At 33.8% G+C, this 19966-nt stretch overlaps 1 protein-coding gene across 1 annotated transcript in view; it reads left to right on the top strand.

Moving 5' to 3' along the window:
* Positions 1-19966, top strand: part of PTPRQ (protein tyrosine phosphatase receptor type Q) — a 197521-nt gene that overhangs the window by 153109 nt on the left and 24446 nt on the right. The window contains exons 35-37 of the mRNA XM_057740406.1: positions 1913-2041; positions 17533-17559; positions 18213-18294. Coding sequence (XP_057596389.1) covers positions 1913-2041; positions 17533-17559; positions 18213-18294 — 238 coding nt within the window. The remainder of the gene's footprint in view (positions 1-1912; positions 2042-17532; positions 17560-18212; positions 18295-19966) is intronic.

The raw sequence follows: 19966 nt of genomic DNA, 5'->3' as shown, positions 1-19966 counted from the left end.
CTGTAGTGGCCTCTGTTGACGAGGCTTAATGTCCTGCCACCTGGCAAAGAAGAAATGTTACGGAGTCCAGCTCCAAATATCTTAAAGCAAGGCAAAGAAGTGTGGATGCAGAACTAAGCGACAATAAAATGATCACACAAAAGTAGAAAGTGCCAGGCTGTCTACATCTTTTTGAGTATTTTGTAACTCTGAAAGGTTTAATTAAAAATATTTTAATCAGGTCTAAATTTTAGAGTTTGTGCAGAAGAGATCATTTTTCCAGTAAGGACAACATTTTAAAAATGTCCAACTTCTTTATATGATGGGCCCCTTTCTCATGTTTACTTTACCAAAATATCTGTACCATGTTTTCTAAGTGTCCTTTCAATTTCTCAGTATCAGTCTCTCAACTCCCCTGTTGTTTATAGGACCTTGGGGGAAATCTTAGCTGTGATTCTAAAATGTAGTTTCATAAGGTAGACTGCTGCATTAAAGGGACCTTATGTTTGTAAAAATAACCGTTATATTAATTTCCTAAGTAGCTCCATAGGCTCTATTTTATCTGAAGAATGTTGTCCTGTATTCTGTTTGCCAAGCATCCTCTGTTTCATCTTAAATCTTTTAAATTATCATTTTGATGGATAATTTGAAGGGCTCTTGAAAGATATTTTTCTTATACCAGATAGTGTTCTCAGATTCAGCCAGAAGATGCTGAGAGAACATCATTATTTTAGGCACTTTTAAGCTCTTATGGTGTAAGATATGGTCCTTGTCCCCGAGGGATGTGCACCCACTGCACTCATATTGGTTTTTCCGCTCTAAGATCGTTTCTTTACAGGATGAGCTCCTTTTGTGGCAAGAAATGGCCCGCTCTTATTCCCTACAACTTTCCTACATACCGGCTCTTCAGCCAGCAGAGGCTGTTCTCACCTGAGCGCTCCGCAGGTTTCCAGACAGCTCTGCTTTTGTTCAGTTGACCGGAAATGTGCACCTCCTCCTCCTCCTGGGATGCTCAAGTCAAATCCTCCTTTTTATTTCCTCTAAACACTAATAGTGGTAATCACTTATATAACTAATCAATTACTGTTTTATAAGTTGTATTGAGTTTTTTTTTCTTTTTTATGCTTTTTCTACATTTAGATCCTACTTCTCAACTAAATTATGTCTTTGAGCATAAGGACCATATGTTATACTTTCTATATCATCCTCAACACATAAATCATAATATATATTACACTTTTGAAGTACAAAAGAGAATAGCTAAATATTACTTTGTACTATACCATGTCATATAAAAATAAGCACATAAAGGGCTCAAAATGAAGAGACTTTGATTTGATTCAGATTTATGTGACATTTTTGAACCTGAGTTTTCTAGTTATATATTATATTCTTAGATTATATAGAATATATAATTACATTATACTTAGATATTATATACTTGACAATTTTTTTTATAAAAAGGCAATGAGACTATTCAAAGCACATTTTATGTATTTTCACATATGTGAAAACATTTCATGTATGCAAAAACAATGGAGTGTTGTCTTTTAGCACTGATGCTGACTGCAGTGAGCTATCTCCACATTGGCATATTTCCTTTTTATGACAAATCTGTGAGATATCTTGAGGGAGGAGAAATAAGCTCACGGCCTCAGTCTCCTTTGTTCTATGCTTTAAATGTGCCAATGGCTCGGGCTTTGATGAACTAATTCTCATTAAAAACAGCATGTTAAAGAGTCAGAGTAGAATACACTCTATGGAATTAAAACAGGGAAAAAGAAGTTGAGTAGCTGTAAATCTGCAACATATTCAGAGAAGTGATCCCAACAAAGAAATTATTTGACTAATGTCTTTTCTTAAAAAGAAAACTAAATATAATTTCATGTGCTTTCTATGATTCCCTTCTTGGACTTCACTACACTTATTTTAGAATTCGACAGAAGCAGAAAGAAGGTGGGACATACTCTCCTCGGGATGCAGAAATTATTGACACTAAATTCAAGCTGGATCAGCTCATCACAGTGGCAGACCTGGAACTGAAGGACGAGAGATTAACGCGGTGAGCACACTCCTCTGGGCGAACAGTGGTCCAGAGGGCCTGGAGCCATGACCCTATTCTGACCTATGCTTGTTGGAAGTGTTTGTGGGGCTCCTATTTACACAGGTCACAGAGATCTTCTTTCAAAGGGTGACCTCCATCTTCTACACACTTCTCACTGGTGTTCAGAGAATCACTTAATCTTCCCAATACTTGGAGTTCAATATGAACCTTGGACTCTAATGTTCAACTAAGCTTTTTTTTCCCTCAAATATTTGTACACATTAAACCTTTAAAATTATGTTTAATAATTCTCTTTAGATGATTGGTTTTTTTTTTACACTGGATTTTCTGGAGGTGTCTACATTTTTTAATCAAAAATTAAGTTAAATTTGTAACTACTTGATATTGTTCATATTTTTATAAAAGCCTTTTTTATAGCTCCTTATTTTAGTATAAAATTACATTAAAAGTCTAAATTGTATAGTAACACTTCATTTTTAAATTGCTTAGTATTTAAGAATTAAATACAAAGTGAAAATTACCGTTGAAAGGAAAAGTAAAAACATGTGTACTAAATATGGCATCAATATGTATTGGAAAAAGGAGAGTGCTTAATTGTAAAGATAATTTTAGATTCTTTTAAAGTTATAAATTATTCAAAATGTTGGCATACTTAAAAAAACTTCTATTAAGATAATTCACAAAATTATTTTATAAAAATGATCATCAGACTGTTTTAAGTTTAGATTCTTATCAGCCTCAATATTTTGTGATGCTTTCAAGCACATGACAACTGTTACAAAGTATTTTAGCATTGTGTTAAATTTTTAGAAATTATTACTAACTCTGAAAACATGTCATCAAAGATCTTAAACTTAAAAAGGAATTTATCATTTATAGTTGTCATTTACCAAAGCTGGTCTTTACCTAATAGATTGACTTTGCAAAACTATTTCCAGCATATGTGAAAATATCTAATATGTGCTATAGAGGGAAGTATCTGATAAGCAAGGTCCCTCCACATGCTACAAAATGAAAGTTACTCAGTTTCAGTTATTCAAAATCACAAAGAAATTTGGTTTGTTGGATATGAAAACTTCTTTATATTTACCTACATTTTTTTATGTTCTAATACAGGTTGTTCCTACCTAAAATGGATAGTGCTCCAAAGACTATGTGTAAGATGGGTACATATTAACCAGGACATAGTTTTCTATATGTGATCAATAGATTTGTAGGGTAACTTGCCAAAGTTATATCATAGCAGCAATAGAGCATTATTAGTATTAGGCTATGTCTCAGTTCTATAAGGGTCGTACTGCATAGTAAAAGGAAGTTTCTTATCCTTTACCCCTGTAGGCCCAACTCCCTTTCCACACTCCTTTCTCAATTCAGGCCTGGGACCTCCATCTCTTTCTTCAACACATGAAAGTGTACAAAGGATAAAACTACAAATCTTTGAGTGCAATTGAGTCTGGTCATACTAAAATGTGAATTTCTAAGCAACCAAACAGTTTTACAGCATTTTTTAAGAATCTTTATTAATCCCCCAAAAGTCTTTAGTAAGTAGATCTTTAGGAGCTAAAGTGAAAAAGCCAGTCAGTATTGGAGAAAGTATTCTTTTTTGAGGAGGTTACCATTCTAAAGAGGCTATGTGAGGTCAGATCCCCTAAGCTCTATGTGTTTTCACAGCTTGCCCCCTACTCCACTGCTGAACACAGCAATTATCAAAAAGGAATAAGATACATATTTTTTAAACAATGACTGTCATGACAGCTAATGGAAAAGGTGGGCAAATACTGTATAGATTGTTTATATATGTCACTTTATTTGTAAATGGATGTAGAATTGCCTTTAAAATATACTTCAAATAATTTTTATCTATTTTTGCACATAGAACACTGGTATATATTACCACTAGTCATAGCAAAGTTAGAAATTTTAGTTTTCATGCTTTTTGCTTTCTCATTTATTTGCTATGATTCTAGTAACTGTGACTGTAAAAACTTTCTTATTAGTAATTCTAATCGCACATACTATATGCTTTGTTGGATTTACTACAGAAATTTATTAAAATAACTATCATGTGGTTTGGGTAATGAATTATTTTCATTATAGAGATCTATCTACAAATTATTATTGATGGTTTTTCATGTTAATAAAGTCACTAATACATTAGACAATAAAACTAGAAAAAAGAGTAATTTTCATAATTAGCCATGTGCACATATGCATGCAGTCATTCTTCAGTGAGGCTCTAAAGCTCTTCACCTGTATTTCAGGTGTTGGAAAATCTACATCTATTCAAGCCATACAATGTCTGATGAGGGTAGAGCCACAAAGACTGACGGTAGATTCCAAAAGTGAAGAATCAAGGAGTTTGAGTTAGCGTCCAAATTGCTGAGTAACTTACGTCATATGTCCTTGTTATTTACAAGAAAGAAAGTAGAGAATTTCCTTTAAATCTGCCCAACTAACATATGCTCTTTTTACTTGAGGCATAGGCATATTCTTTTCCTTCCAAGCTTCCCACTTTCTTCATGCTAATTGGACTTGCAGTTTTTCTCAGTGTTATATGTCTTTAACATGTCCAGAACAGAAATGATAAAATATCTATTCAGTAGTTAAAATATTAATTTTAGGCTGTTATCTAGTTGACCAAAAATGGTCACTACAATAGTTCGTACTAATCCTCTTTTGGATTTACGGTTTTGTAGTTAAGAAATTATTTTATAATCTGCGTGTATATTTGTATACATTTTAAGTTTCTTCCTATAATTTTTATATGTATAAACTCTCAGGATTTGATTATATTACACCTTGTTTCAAAAAGGACCTGAAGAATTCTCTCATTCTTTTCTTCTTGAAAGAGAATGAAATTCAAAGATTTAATACTCTATAAATCCATGAGAACATTCTGGGATATGCCAAGAAAATGTTTTAAATTCTTATTTAGAATGATAATGACATTTCATTATGCACATTTTCTATATAAGTTTAGTGAACACAAGCTGTATTTCTTAGGAAGAATACTTAATATTTGTGCTCATCTATTCCACATTCAGCAGATTAGAAAATAACTCTTGGGTTTTGCTATTTGATAAACAAATGAACAAAAGTACGTTTTGTGATGGCTCCTTCAAAACACAGCCATTAACACACTGAAGGGAGAAACATTTCTAGCAGGAAATATTAGCAAGATGAGCATACACACACTGGTAACGTAGACTTGTCTCTTTAAAATTGCTGAGCCTGGATCACTGAAGAAATCAAGGAGGAAATCAAAAAATAAAAACACAATAATCCAAAACCTATGGGATGCAACAAAAGCTGTTCTAGGAGGGAAGTTTATAGCCATACAAGCTTACCTTAGGAAACAAGAAAAATCTCAAATAAATAACCTAATCTTATACATAAAGCAACTAGAGAAAGAAGAACAAACCAAACCCAAAGTTTCTAGAAGGAAAGAAATCATAAAGATCAGAGCAGAAATAGAGACAAAGAAAACAATAGAAAAGATGAATGAAACTAAAAGCTGGTTCTTTGAAAAGATAAACAAAGGTGATAAAACTTTCACCAGACTCATCAAGAAAAAAAGGAAGAGGGCCCAAATTAATAAAATTAGAAATGAAACCGGAAAAGTTACAGCGGACACCACAAAAATACGAAGGACCATGAGAAACTACTACAAGCAACTACATGCCAATCAAACCTAGAAGAAATGGACAAATTCTTAGAAAGGTACAACTTTCCAAGACTGAACCATGAAGAAACAGAAAATATGAACAGACCAATTACAAGTAATGAAATTGAATCTGTGATTTTAAAATTTCCAACAAACAAAAGTCCAGGATCAGATGGCTTCACAGACAAATTCTACCACACATTTAGAGAATTAACACCTATCCTTCTGAAACATCCAAAAAATTGCAGGGGAAGAAACACTTCTGAACTCATTCTATGAGACCACCATCACACTGATACCAAAACCAGGCAAATATGCCACACACACACACAAAAACAACTACAGACCAAGATCACTGATGAACACAGATGTAAAAATCCTCAAAAAAATACTAGAAAACTGAATCCAACATTATATTAAAAGGATCATATACCATGATCAACTGGGGTCTATCCCAGGGATGCAAGGATTTTTCAATATCTGCTAATCAATCAGTGATACAAATTGAAGAATAAAAATTATATGATCATCTCAATAAATGCAGAAAAAGATTTTGGTAAAATTCAACACCCATTTATGATAAAAACTTCAGAAACTGGGCATAAAGGGAAAATACATCAACATAATAAAGGTCATGTATGGAGAACCCACAGCTAACATCATGCTCAATGGTGAAAAGCTGAAAGCATTTCCTCTAAGAACAGGAACAAGACAAGGATGCCCACTCTCACCACTTTTATAAAACATAGTTTTGGAAGTCCTAGCCACAGCAATCAGAGAAGAAAAAGACAAATGGAAACCAAATTGGAAAAGAAGAAGTGAAACTGTCACTATTTTGTAGATAACAAGATACTATACATAGAAAACCCTAAAGATGCCACCGGAAAACTAGTAGCATAACAAATTCAGTAAGGTTGCAGGATACAAAGTTAGTACACAGAGATATGTTGCATTTCTATACACTAACAATGGAAGATCAGAAATAGAAATTAAGGAAACACTCCCATTTATCATCACATCAAAAAGAATAAAATACCAAGGAATAAACCTACCTAAGGAGGCAAAAGACCTGTACTCTTAAAACCATAAGACGCTGATGAAAGAAACTGAAGATGATAAAAACAGATGGAAAGATATACCATATTCTTGGATTGGAAGAATCAATATTGTCAAAATGACTATACTACCCAAGGCAATCTACAGATTCAATGCAATCCCTATAAAATTAATGTGTGGCATTTTTCACAGAACTATAACAAAAATATTTTACAGTTTGTATGGAAACACAAAAGACCCCAAATAGCCAAAGCAATCTTTGAGAAAGAAAAATGGAGCTGGAGGAATCAGGCTCCTTGACTTCAGACTATACTACAAAGCTACAGTCATCAAAACTGTATGGTACTGACACAAAAATGGAAATACAGATCAGTGGAACAGGATAGAAAGTCCAGAGATAAACCCACGCACCTATGGTCAACTAATCTATGACAAAGGAGGCAAGAATGTACAGTGAAGGAAAGACAGTCTCTTCAGTAAGTGTCCTGGGAAAAATGGACAGCTACATGTAACAGAATGAAATTAGAACACTCTTTAACACCATACACACACACACACACAACTCAAAATGGATTAAAGACCTAAAGCTAAGGCCAGACACTATAAAACCCTTAGAGCAAAATATAGATAGAACACTCTCTGACATAAATCACAGCAATATCTTTTTTTAATCCACCTCCTAGAGTAAGGGAAATAAAAACAAACAAATGGGACCTAATTAAACTTAAAAGCTTTCGCACAGCAAAGGAAACCATAAACAAAACAAAAAGGCAACCCACAGAATGGGAGAAAATATCTGCAAACAAAGTGACTGACAAGGGATTAAACTCCAAAATACACAAACAGCTCATGCAGCTCAATAACAAAAAAGCAAACAACCCAATCAAAAAGTGGGCAGAAGATCTAAATAGACATTTCTCCATTGAAGACATACAGATGTCCACAAAGCACATGAAAAGATGTTCAACATCACTAATTACTGGAGACATGTAAATCAAAACTACAATGAGGTATCACCTCACACAGGTCAGAATGACCATCATCAAAAAACCTACAAACAGTAAATGCTGGAGAAGGTGTGGAGAAAAGGGAACCCTCCTGCACTGTTGGTGGAAATGTAAGTTGGTGCAGCCACTATGGAGAACAGTATGGAGGGTTTCTTAAAAAACTAAAAATAGAGTAACCATATGATCCTGCAATCCCACTCCTGGGCATATATTCAGAGAAAATTCTAATTTGAAAAGATACATGCACCCCGGTATTCAGAGCAGCAGTATTTACAACATTTGAGACATGGAAGCAATCTAAATTTCCATCAACAGATGAATGGATAAGAAGATGTGACATATATACACGAGTGCACATGCACACACACAGTGGAATATTACTCAGTGATAAAAAAAACCACATAATGCCATTTGCAGCAACATGGATGGACCTAGAGATTATCACACTAAGTGAAGTAAGTCAAAGACAAGTATCATATGATATCGCTTATATGTGGAATCTAAAAAAAAAGATGCAAATGAACTTATTTACAAAACAGAAATAGACTCAAAGACATAGAAACAAACTTATGGTCACCAAAGGGGAAAGGGAGGGGCAAAGGATGAATTAGGAGTTTAGGATTAACACACACACACTACTACATATAAAGTGGATAACCAACAAGGACCTATGGTATAGCACAGGGAACTATACTCAATATTTTGTAACACTCTCTAAGGGAAAAGAATGTGAAAATATATATATATATGTGTGTGTGTGTATATACATATATATAATGAAATCACTGTGCTGTACACATGAAACACAACACTGTAATTCAACCATACTTAAATTTAAAAAAATTCCAGTGAAGTTGAAAAAATACAATATTTTAATTGTACAGATTACCAATATTTCTAAAAAAATACCCTATATTGAATCTAGGATTAAACTCTTGGGAAAGTTTAAAGGAATAAAGATATAATTTTAAAGGGAAAAACATTGCTGAGCCTAACTGACCCTGTGGTTTGCTTTTAACTAATTTAACTGTAACACAGGTTGCCTTCCCAAGGGAGTCATAACACTTAAAATTAAATAACCCAACAGAATTTTCAAAAGATAAAGATACTATTGGCTAAAAATTTTTTAATTCTCACTGTCTCCTTTCTATACCTAATTAAGTTAGAAGTTTTGTTTCTTCTGGTGACTAAATCAGAAGAAAAATAGAATAATATTAATCAATGTCACTAATATTCTTATTTGACAGACATTCCTTTTCTTCTAGTCCTCAATTCTTCCCCCCAGATTTTGGGCACCATTCCATACTAGTTATCTTGCCTATTTTAGCTGAATGAATGTAATGGTGCATTATGTTAATACTCAAGGGACTTCCCTGGTGGCGCAGTGATTAAGAATCCACCTGCCAATGCAAGGGACAGGGGTTCGATCCCTGGCCCGGGAAGATCCTGCATGCTGTGGAGCAATTAAGCCCATGTGCCACAACTACTGAGCCCACATGCCGCAACTACTTAAGCCTGTGTGCCTAGAGCCTGTGCTCCACTCACCACAACTAGAGAAAGCCCACACGCAGCAACAAAGACCCAACACAGCCATTAAAAAAAAAAAAAAAAAAGACTCAAGACACAATCAAGTAATCATGAATGGAATTAAAATTCTCAATTAAATGAAGCAAAGAATTGAAAGGCTATTTGAAGAATATCTTTCTTCCTTCAATAACTTTAGAAGTTTGCATGTCAAATTTTTATTACTTATGTATGCCTTCAGGAAGCTTACCATTTAAAAGAATCCTAAGAATGTGTTTTGTAAACTGTAAAGCAAAATACACTGGTATTATTGTTATTTATACTACTTGTAAACTTAAAAATGACCCCAATCTTTCATATACAAGGTTTACTAACACAGTAATTGCTACTGTTCATGAGCAATTACTATCTGTTAAGTTTTGTATGTAATGATCTCACCCAACTCATTCAATCTTTTGTGGTAGGCACTCTTTACCCTCATTTTACAGATGAAAAATAGAAGATGCCTAGAGAATTTAGGTAGCTGTCCAAGGTCATGCATCTAGTAAACAGGACAGTCAAGATGATAGCCCAGGTCAGTTTGATTGAGGAGTATCAACATACACCTATAATTGTGTGTGTGTGTGTGTGCGCGCACGCACACGCATGTGTATTTAACTCTGAAGTATACTAGATGAGATCTGTATAAACCCACATAAGATAAGGGCCCATGATATCCTTCTTCAAGTAGCATTTTCTATTCAGAGAATGATCCTAAGGGAAGAACTGCTTCTTTTGAATTACTTATTCTCTAGTGATATGGGGCAAAGGAATGATGGTATTTTAGTGTAGGTTCAATCTTGCAGAAACTGGAAAATCTTTAGTAGTGCAATTCTTGTGACTTCAGTAAGAATACATAAAATTTGACGGATATATGAAATTCTTTGTAAAATTATTAGCATTTTAATTGCCACCAGCTCTTTGACAGATTCTGGTCATTAATTTTACTTCTGTCTTAAACTATTTTGCAAGCAATGGCAAAAATACGTGAATCCAGACAAGAAATGTCTGGACAAAATGTGGATTTGCGACAAGAAATGTACTACAGTAGGATGAAATTTAAGGTATTTAATGCTCATGTTCTTATAGCAGCAAATCAAAAACAATGTAATGTGTTTTTATACTAAATAAATAATGAATCTTTACTTCCAGATACTCTTCATTTTTCTTTAGACGAAAGGAGATTTTTGTCATCCAGTAAGTTACTATGGAGATGCAGAGCTCTGCTGTGATTATTTTAATCTTTTTAGGTGGTGTGCTCTGTATTTTAAAATACATGATATGAAGTGTTTTGTTATTTAATATGCTGTTTTTTTCCAAAGCCAAAAAAAAACGTAAAACAAAATACTCTAAACCTTCTACTTACTAAGTGTCCTCTGCGATGCTGCATGCTATTGATATGGTAAAGTTAACCTTAATCAAAATGCACATTGACTCACAATGTGCATGTCCTAAGAATTTGCTGTGTTATACATGTTAACTTTGATAGTAAAATAAGTTTTTACCTAGATTTCTTCACATGCTTCTTGTCCTATTATTATGATGACACAAGAGTTGAGTTCTCTGATGCGTGGAGTCTGGGTTCACACTTCACACAAGCTCATTTCAACTACTGCAGATGGTAATCTGTAAGGACCAAAACGATGACATTCCCTGTCCTCTGACTCAGGGGCATACACCCAGCAGCACATTTCATAGAATTTTGACTTCTACCCTGACCAATGGATAGCCAACTGTGCATGCTTTCAGGCACCCCCTAATGCCCAGACATGCCATTTGTATCCTAGGATAAAAATCGCTGTATACATCCTGAAGATAGCCTAGCAAAATGTCAGCATTAGCAGGGACCCCACAATTGATTGAATGCCCCAGAGATACTCAATTTTTTCATGTAAAGGATATGAATGGAGGCAGAAAATGAAAATGCATTTGATTTCAAGATCCCAGATCTACTACAGAGGACTTATTCCCCATGAGCCACAAAGCTGGATGGGGCCAAGACTCCTGACATTCTCACTGACCGTGCATAGTACTCAGCGTGATTAAAACCGAGGAAGCCAGGCCCTTTTCTACTCTAATCACATTCTGCATTTTGGACTCATAGCTAACCTCGTTTTAGTTTCTTATTAACTAATTGCCAAGTTCCCACTGACAGAATTAAAATAGTTTCATGAAGATACATTTTCCTCAAAGGACCTGCTTGATTAGATTCAGACATTTGTCAAAGTAAGATACTCTTGAACTAAAGATTTCAGTGATCACATCACACAGAAAATATCCATTTGCAGCCAGCACTCAAAGCTGACCTCTCAGCATTCCAGACTCACAAATAGTCTGGTTGAGCAACTCTGCTCAGTGTTCTTTCTTTGTCATCATTAAACAAAATCCTTTCACTTTTATTTTTTGCTTTATGCCATTAGTATCTCAGAGAAAAATGCTTCCATTTTTATCAAACCCTCATTCTCTCTCTTCTATCACCACATTTTCTTCTCCTAGAATCAATGAACAGTGTCCTGCTCAGTCAGAGCTTCTACTTTGATAGAACTAAACTTAATAGTTTGGGTGAATCAGAACTTTTAAACACCTCTACATAAATCACGATAGTTAAAACAGGTGTGGTCTTCTTTCAAATCTAGTTTTTTGAGGTCACCTTCTAATCCCTGACAGAGGAATTTCTGTGCTTACCTGCCTGGCAAGCTAACAGCTCAGGCTATCAGGACTTTTTAGATGGTGTTAAGTCATCTGTCTCCTCTTCATCTCCCCTCACTGAGAACCTTCACCTATCTCTTCACACAGCTGTTGGCAGTCTCTTCATCCTCTCTATTGCTTCTGCCCTATTGTCCTAGGTTGATGACCACAGTTTTAATTTAGAATACGTCGTTTACAAAATAAGAATCTGTCAAGAATTTGTTTTCACATGTGCTAACATGGAGAGGATTAGTAATAAGGAAAATTCAACTCTTGCCACCCCAGAAATCTTCTCTCACCTCTGACGTTAGAAAGAATGTTGCTTTCATATGCGTATTTAAAAGTCCATTTCACCTTCTCTGAATAAAAGAAATATCAATTGGGCACCTACAAGTGTCAGGCACTGGAAATACTGTGATGAAAAAGGAAGGGGCACTGCCTCTAACGAGCTGCCCTTCAAAGAGCTAAGCTCCTTTAAAACCTATTTGTCCCTACAGATATAAGGAGACATGCTGAGAAAGTACTTAGGTATCACTTACTAATTGATTATTTTTCTAATTACATGAGAAAAACATGTTACTTATTTAGGTGGCATGTTTACCTTATAAAGTGAAGTTTTAGAGTCAACTGTACAGTACTAGCCATTGGTTGGGATAATATTTTTTATTTGTATTGAGGACCAGAGAAAAGTCATTGATGATTTGACAAAAGAAAGGAGGAGGGTCTGAAAGGATACTCTTTTAAAGCCTATCACACATAAAAACAATAGGAAAAAACAAAAATTAAGATCCCTTTGAAAGCATTACAGTAAATGCTTTGGATAAGTAACAGAATATCATTGTAGAAATAAATGTATATGTTGGAATGATTAGTGAATTGAAATATATAAACTAAAAACCTCACACTCAATATTTTACAAAGCTTGGAAAGATCAATTAACATGTTTTACCAGAAAGACAGTTTCTTCAAAAATCTTTAGTTGAATATGAAGTACATGTTAGTGTGACAAATACATATTTTTACATTAAAGCAATAAAATCTGAGGTTCTTTTTAACCTAACTTAACTAAGTAGAAAACACAGTTTCTCAATTTGTCCTATGCCACTGGTAATGCTGATTTAAGCTGCTCATCTATAGGCTATCATCTATGGCCCTCTATTTGCACTATATTTTAATTCCCTATAGATTTCAACTAATTGACCCTGAGGTAAAGCTGAGTCTCTGTGACAATATGGTCTTCAATCACCACTGCCAACATAAATAAATGGTTCCTCTCTGGATCAGTCAAGAGTAATCTGAGTGGAATTTAAGTTTTTGATAGACTTTGAAAAAAAAAATAAGCCCAGACATGAAATAATACCCTTTTCAACAAAAGGGCATAGGATTTAAGCTAAGATTCACATAATAATAAGTGGTTAGCCCTTTATATTGGAAAATGGTCAGTTATCTTGTTGAAATCTGGACAATTCCCAAACTGATTTATACACTAATGAACTGAATATGATTTGACAGTATACTTCACTATTGTAAGTGAATAAAATAATAAGAGTACTATACCAGTCTAAAATGCTCTCCATGTAACAATTTTTTGTTTTTTTTAAAACGTTAATAAAAAAGTTTTTTGAGTCTCTTTGAGTGTCTCCATAGATCACTTTATTTGAAAATAGCACACCTTCTGAAATAACATTGTTGATTTTCATATACATTAATTTCTATGAGGTTTTTTAATGCTTATCTAACCAAATAATTTTCCTTAAAGGAATTTAATTTCTTCATCAGTAACAAGTCAATGCATTTTCTTCATATTATATGCCACCTTCTTTTCTAATTCCCTGCATAAGTTGTCCAAATTACTGTTTTTTCCTATTTACAAATAAAACTTTAAAACTTCAAAGAAGAATAAAATTTAGAATGCAGCCAATACTTAAGAGAAAAATACACTCATAGACTATGAGGCTAATTATCAAGGCAATGACATGCGGATTACAGACAAAAACAAAAAAACTAATTTTATTTCAAACAGGTAATTTATGCCAAAATGTCTTCTTGATTTAAGCTATCCAGATAGGTATTTTGATTTCATTTCACATATAAACGTAAGGTAAGCATAGACTGGAAAATTACATAAAAAAAGCCTATTAGAAGCCTTGTTTCTCACATTATGTAAATACAAATGTGAAGAATAGCTTATGTAAAATGATTGGTTTTAGATAAAGAGAGTGATACTGAAAAATACATAAAGCCAAACAGATCTTATGTTTTAAAACCTATTTTTTTAATTACTTGTGTAGACAAGAGTGATTTTATTGTTCATGTAATTTCTATCTAGCACCTATTAACTTCTAATGTGAGAGGATCTGATATGGCTTTATTTAGATTTGTATACTGTTTATTAATACATCTATTGATCATACTTATTTAAACCTTTTAGATGGACCTTCTGAGAATTCTCAATTGCTTAATATCTTTGTGGAAAATTCATTTAATTCAGATATTCTCTCATAATAATCAGAGCAGTTGTATTTAGCCTACTATGTCTCTTAGTCTCAATTCATCCACAATTGTATCTTTAACAATGATTTATTCACTGTCTACTACAAATAAGTTTATGAGGGACTTGCAGTAGGCCAAGTGTTAAATCCTTCCCCTGCTTTCAAGCATACATGAACCTCAATACATGTGTCCTTAATATATGTACTTATATAGCCATAATAGAAGGTGGGAGGTGATTTGTCCACAGAAATTTAGTTTCATAGAAGGAAGAAATTATTTTCTCTGTAATAGAACAGGGTAAGGTTCATGGAGGAGTTAACACTTGAATCGGCTATTAAGCAATCAGCAGAATCCGGTTGTGGGAAAACACCTGGAATGGTAGAACCTGAGAGTAAGAAAATATCTGGAGTGCAAACAGGGTAATGCGAAGGGTAGTTATAAGGAATAATGTAATAAACGCAGGCAAGATTAGAAGTGCTTTCACATGATAATATGAAAGCCCAATTATTATAGCCTTTATATTATTAGGGATTTATTTAGAATTTGAATTGAGAACTAGAAAACCAAACTTGGCTTTAAAATATTTGTGATCACGCTTTATACTGGGACTCTGATTAGGAAGAATACAATAGGAAATCTTGCTGCTAAATTTAGTGCAATCTAGTCTTCTGAGTTTTGAGTAAAATTTAGAATATTCTTTTAGAAACAAAGTCATTCTTTATATCAGTATCAACTGTAGAACAGATCAGTAGGAGGAGCTTGAGTTTTACAATAAAACTAGAAATAGCAATCATAACACTAATGATAGTAACTAACATTTATGCACTGCTTCCAAAGCCAGGGGTGGGTGTTTCCTAGCATTTAATATATATGAGCTTGATTTATATATATTTGCTCTATTCTCTAAATTAGGAACTAAGAAAGATTAAGTAACTTGCTCAAGATAATAACTGTTGGATCAGTATTTGCAGCCAAAAAAGGCATTGTGTTTTTATAAGAAAAGAATTCATAAGTACCCACCCAAATCCAACAGCTAGCCAGTTACAGTTTAAAATCAGTATCTCTAGAGAGATCTTTCAAATGCGAAATAAAATAATAGTAAAATAAAAGCACCCTTTTGTGGAGTTCTTCACCGAAATGAAATTGACTAAAAAGTATTAATCATAATTTCTAAATGAGAATAGATCATTAATGAAAATACACAAGGATTTGAATAATAACCTGGTGCTTCAGCTATTTCTTGCTCTACAAACTAGCTCTATTTCACATTCTAGATAGCCCAGTAAAAATATTTTTGCCAGTACTACCTCAAATAATCCTGGATCCTCTGGAGAATCTCCCCACTACAGGATGACTGTCTGACAATCCTTAAGTAGGTGGACCATGAGCCTGTCATCAATCAGTTGTAGTGTCTGAATTTTACCAGTCACAAACTGAATAATGTTCCCTGCTATTATAAAAATGATCTCCACACAACTCTAAAATTTCTATTTCTCGTGGCAGCAGGGAAAATGATCTTGCCAATTCATGTATCTCATCACTTCTATCTTAAACTCCATTCATTAAGATTTGCTCAACCTGACCTTCATTCCTTTCCTATTTCCGAGGAATATCATGGCATAGGGACATTGGAGCATCAGGCATCTTAAAGGGACTGGGTAGTGTGAGTCTAGCTCATGGGTTTGTTTGTTTTTTTTTTTGGCTGGTTTTTGCTGAGGGGTAATTATTTTCAAAGGGGATTGACTGTGGCCTCAGTCCCCACTACATGTGTCAGAAATCTTTCCAGGGCCTCCAATTCATATACTCTGTTTTCCTGACCCCAAATTAAGGATTCTTCTGATTCAATATCCCACTCAGCCATCTCCATATCCATCTAGTTAGAGTTCGAATTTCTCTGTTGCATCCTTAGAATCACTCTAAGGTATTGTGAGAAGCCCACAAGCCCCTCCACCAAGACTTCACTCTAACATTGCTATTTATCACTGTGATGCTATGGTGATTATGGGTTGCTCTACTAGGTTATACCCCAAGATGCTGAGAGACACTTCCTTCTGCCTGGGGACACCTATAGCATTAATCAAGTATTCTACCATTCTTCTCGATAATACTTGCTCCAGCACCTCCTTATTTTTCACCAATCCCTGTACTGTAATAAAATACACTCTTTTGACTCATGTTTTCTTCATTGAACATACCCCTTTGTGACCATTTTCATAGTATTTAAGCCACATTTTTCAATCTTTTTGTTTGTCCTTTACTTCAAAAACCACATCCTCTTGTAAATATCTGTCACTTAAGAAATATAGTAAAATCATCCCTAAAGTTTTTAATATTAAAAGCTGTCATAAAGGTACATGTTCTTCATTTTATTTCATCATACTTTGTGCCTTTTGTGTTTTTTGCAGTGCTAATTTGTTGTGCATGACAAATGTTATTAAAGATGTTCCCATCTCTGAATTTGTTACAGTCTATTTAGCTGTTAAAAATTATTTCAATTTTTTTCACAGTATAAATAACTTGACCAATGAACTGTCACAAAAGATATGTACATCTGAAATAACTGAAATGACTATCATATATACTCATGAAAACTCACTCATGAAACAAGACTTAGGCAATTTGATGTCATTTTTCAAAGATTCACTCTCCCTGATTTAGCACTCTTTATAAACAAAGAAAAAAATTTAATTCATATTAACGTTTTTAGACCAATAAATACTATGCAATATATTAAAAAGTGACCTGTTTCTGATGTAATGACCCAAATGCCTAACAATATAAAAGAGTACTTTCTTAGCTTGAGAAAGTAGCCCAGTTATTATTTGGCCATATTTGGGTCCAAATAATATAATTTCAAAAATGACATGGAATTTAAAATAATGATCAAATACTAGTTAAAGGCACAGCGTGTTACATACATTGCTGATTTATCCTCCTTTTCTGATTTTAATCTAGAACTCTTTCAGAAAGAGCTGTACCCTCAACTCATAATGCATTTAACACAATCTCTGTTGCAGGTTACTTAGTTATAGAAAATCCATCAAGTAAGTTTGTTAAATATCTTTTCTTCTTTTTGAATATCAACTCTAGATTCCCTGATTCGATGTATCTTAATGTGTGGTTCCTTTTTTGTATGTTTGTTAGAAAAACCTCCAAGCTGGATATAAATCATAAAAGCATGACTAATTGCATGGTAACTGGAGAAATGCTTTCTCTCTCTCTGGGGTGAAGCCTGCATGTCTGTATTTTAGCTTGGGAAGTAATACAGGGATATTTAAACTCCTTAGGGTTTAAAAACCATGTCGTTATGAGAATGAGGTCACTGCAATATTTTATATCTTCTAAAACCCTGTAATGTATAAAATGTTTTCTGTATGACAAAGAGGTATTATGTGCTTTAGGAGTCAATGATAACTTTATGCCCTTACATTTACTTGAAAAACGTTCTTCACTAAAATGTTAAATCATTCATTTAAAGTCACTTAAAATTTGAAGGATTTCTGTACTGTGAAATATACAGAAAGTGAACTTAAAGGGGGAAAGCTAATTTTATAAATGTGACAGAGTGACTTTAAAGGGCAGTATGCTTTTGAAATGTCCCTTGTCCTCTGACTTGTCACCTGTAAAGGCAGTGCCCATGCTAAAGGGAAAGAACTCAACCTAACATGACTCCATTTTCACCTTTCTTTGCCTGGAGGCCGATAAGCAAGAAATCCTTCCTGCAACATGTCGAAGAGCTTTGCACAAACAACAACCTAAAGTTTCAAGAAGAATTTTCGGTATGTTACTAGCAGTTGTCACAACATTGCCAGACCTCCAGTCGTTTCATGTGTCACATTTCATGTCCAGTTTAAACTTGCAAGGCCATGAAGGACTCTGGCCTTGATAATCAATACCCAATTACCAGGTTGATTGTTTGGATAGTAAGGTTACACTGGGCAGCCTCTGGTGCAACCTGAACAGAATTATTCACCTACTGTGTCAGGAAAAGGTGCTCCTCCTCAGACCTCCCCAGCAAGGGCAGCCTGGCCCCGTTTTTTTCTCTGCTCTGTCACCCAGATGTAGATGTGACTCTAGAATGCTGTATGCATCGGGTTTTCTATGTGTACGAGGTTTGGGTGGTACCATAAATGCTGTTTTATATTTAAATAACTACTTTAGATTTAGAAACTAAATAATTCCATTTCATATTTGCCTAACATTAGTTTATGTGAGTGGTATAAATGAACCTGAGAACCAAACTTGATGTTTCCAGAAATTATTTAAAAAAATGTTATTTTTAGAACTGTCTAAAAATAAAAAACAGATAAAAATAAGTCTATAAAACACAGGTATTACTTAAGTGATCATGGATAAATGCTATATCACATTATGGAGAACAGAACCTGTCACTTTAACAGTATTTTAAAGTTAAGATTAATTTTATTGCTTTTAGCATTTCATATATCTATAAAGTTGAAATTACATTAAAACATAAGGCATGTATTAGATCTACAAGCTATTTTAAAACTTGTGAGCCTCCTTCCTAACTTAGATTGTTATTTTGTATTATAAAAATAAAACATTTCTAAATGTTACCGAAAACTTTATTTCTATTTTTTCATGAATTTTTTAGTGTGTGAACAAAGAATCAAATAATTGGCTTGAAGAATTCAGGACTGTATTATTTCAGTCTCCCAGGGAATAATAACAAAAATGTGAGAAGATTAATGGTATTTCCTACAGCTTTTTGGTTATGCTTCTTAAGTAATATTGGTCTGGACTTAACAAAATTAATGGTACCATGAAACTCTTCTTAGCATTTATACAGCAAGAACTCTCAATTTTTCAGGAACAAAAGGATAGTTTCACTAGAATAGGAGCGAATATAGTTACATTATACATGACTGAGATGAAAAGTTTTATTAGCAATAACATTTTCACATATAATATCCTGAAAAAGTTTAACTTTTTTAAAGATCATGGTTTTAAATACTTGGGTTTTTTTACTTAAATATATAGGTTATGTGTATATATGTAAAGGTATATTCATATGTAAGGAACATGGTTTTTAACTGCTTTAGCCCTGGTGCTGTATTAATTTTTAAAGCAAAATTATTTTAGTAAATGCATATTTGATGCATATGTTTGATAAAACTTGTAACTCAGGTCTATTTGCTTATACCTTAAATATTAATAAGCTCCTCTATGTGACAGACAATGATATATATGGATTCAACATTTAACAGCTAAGTGACCTTGGGCAAATCACTTAAACTCTGTTTTTCAGTGTCCTCATTTGTAAAATGCTGTATCTGTCTTACTGAATTGTGAATACTAAACTGATTGAATGTGTGTAATACTAAGAATAGTGGCTGGCACAAATATCTGCTATCATAATGATGACTTCTACCATAAAGAAGTTCATATTATGATAAGAACTGCAGATGTATAAAAAACCCCCAAATAACA

The sequence above is a fragment of the Hippopotamus amphibius genome, chromosome 7 (genome assembly GCF_030028045.1).
Source record: "Hippopotamus amphibius kiboko isolate mHipAmp2 chromosome 7, mHipAmp2.hap2, whole genome shotgun sequence".
NCBI classification, from domain to species: Eukaryota; Metazoa; Chordata; class Mammalia; order Artiodactyla; family Hippopotamidae; genus Hippopotamus; species Hippopotamus amphibius.
This window is presented reverse-complemented; position numbering and strand designations above follow the sequence as displayed.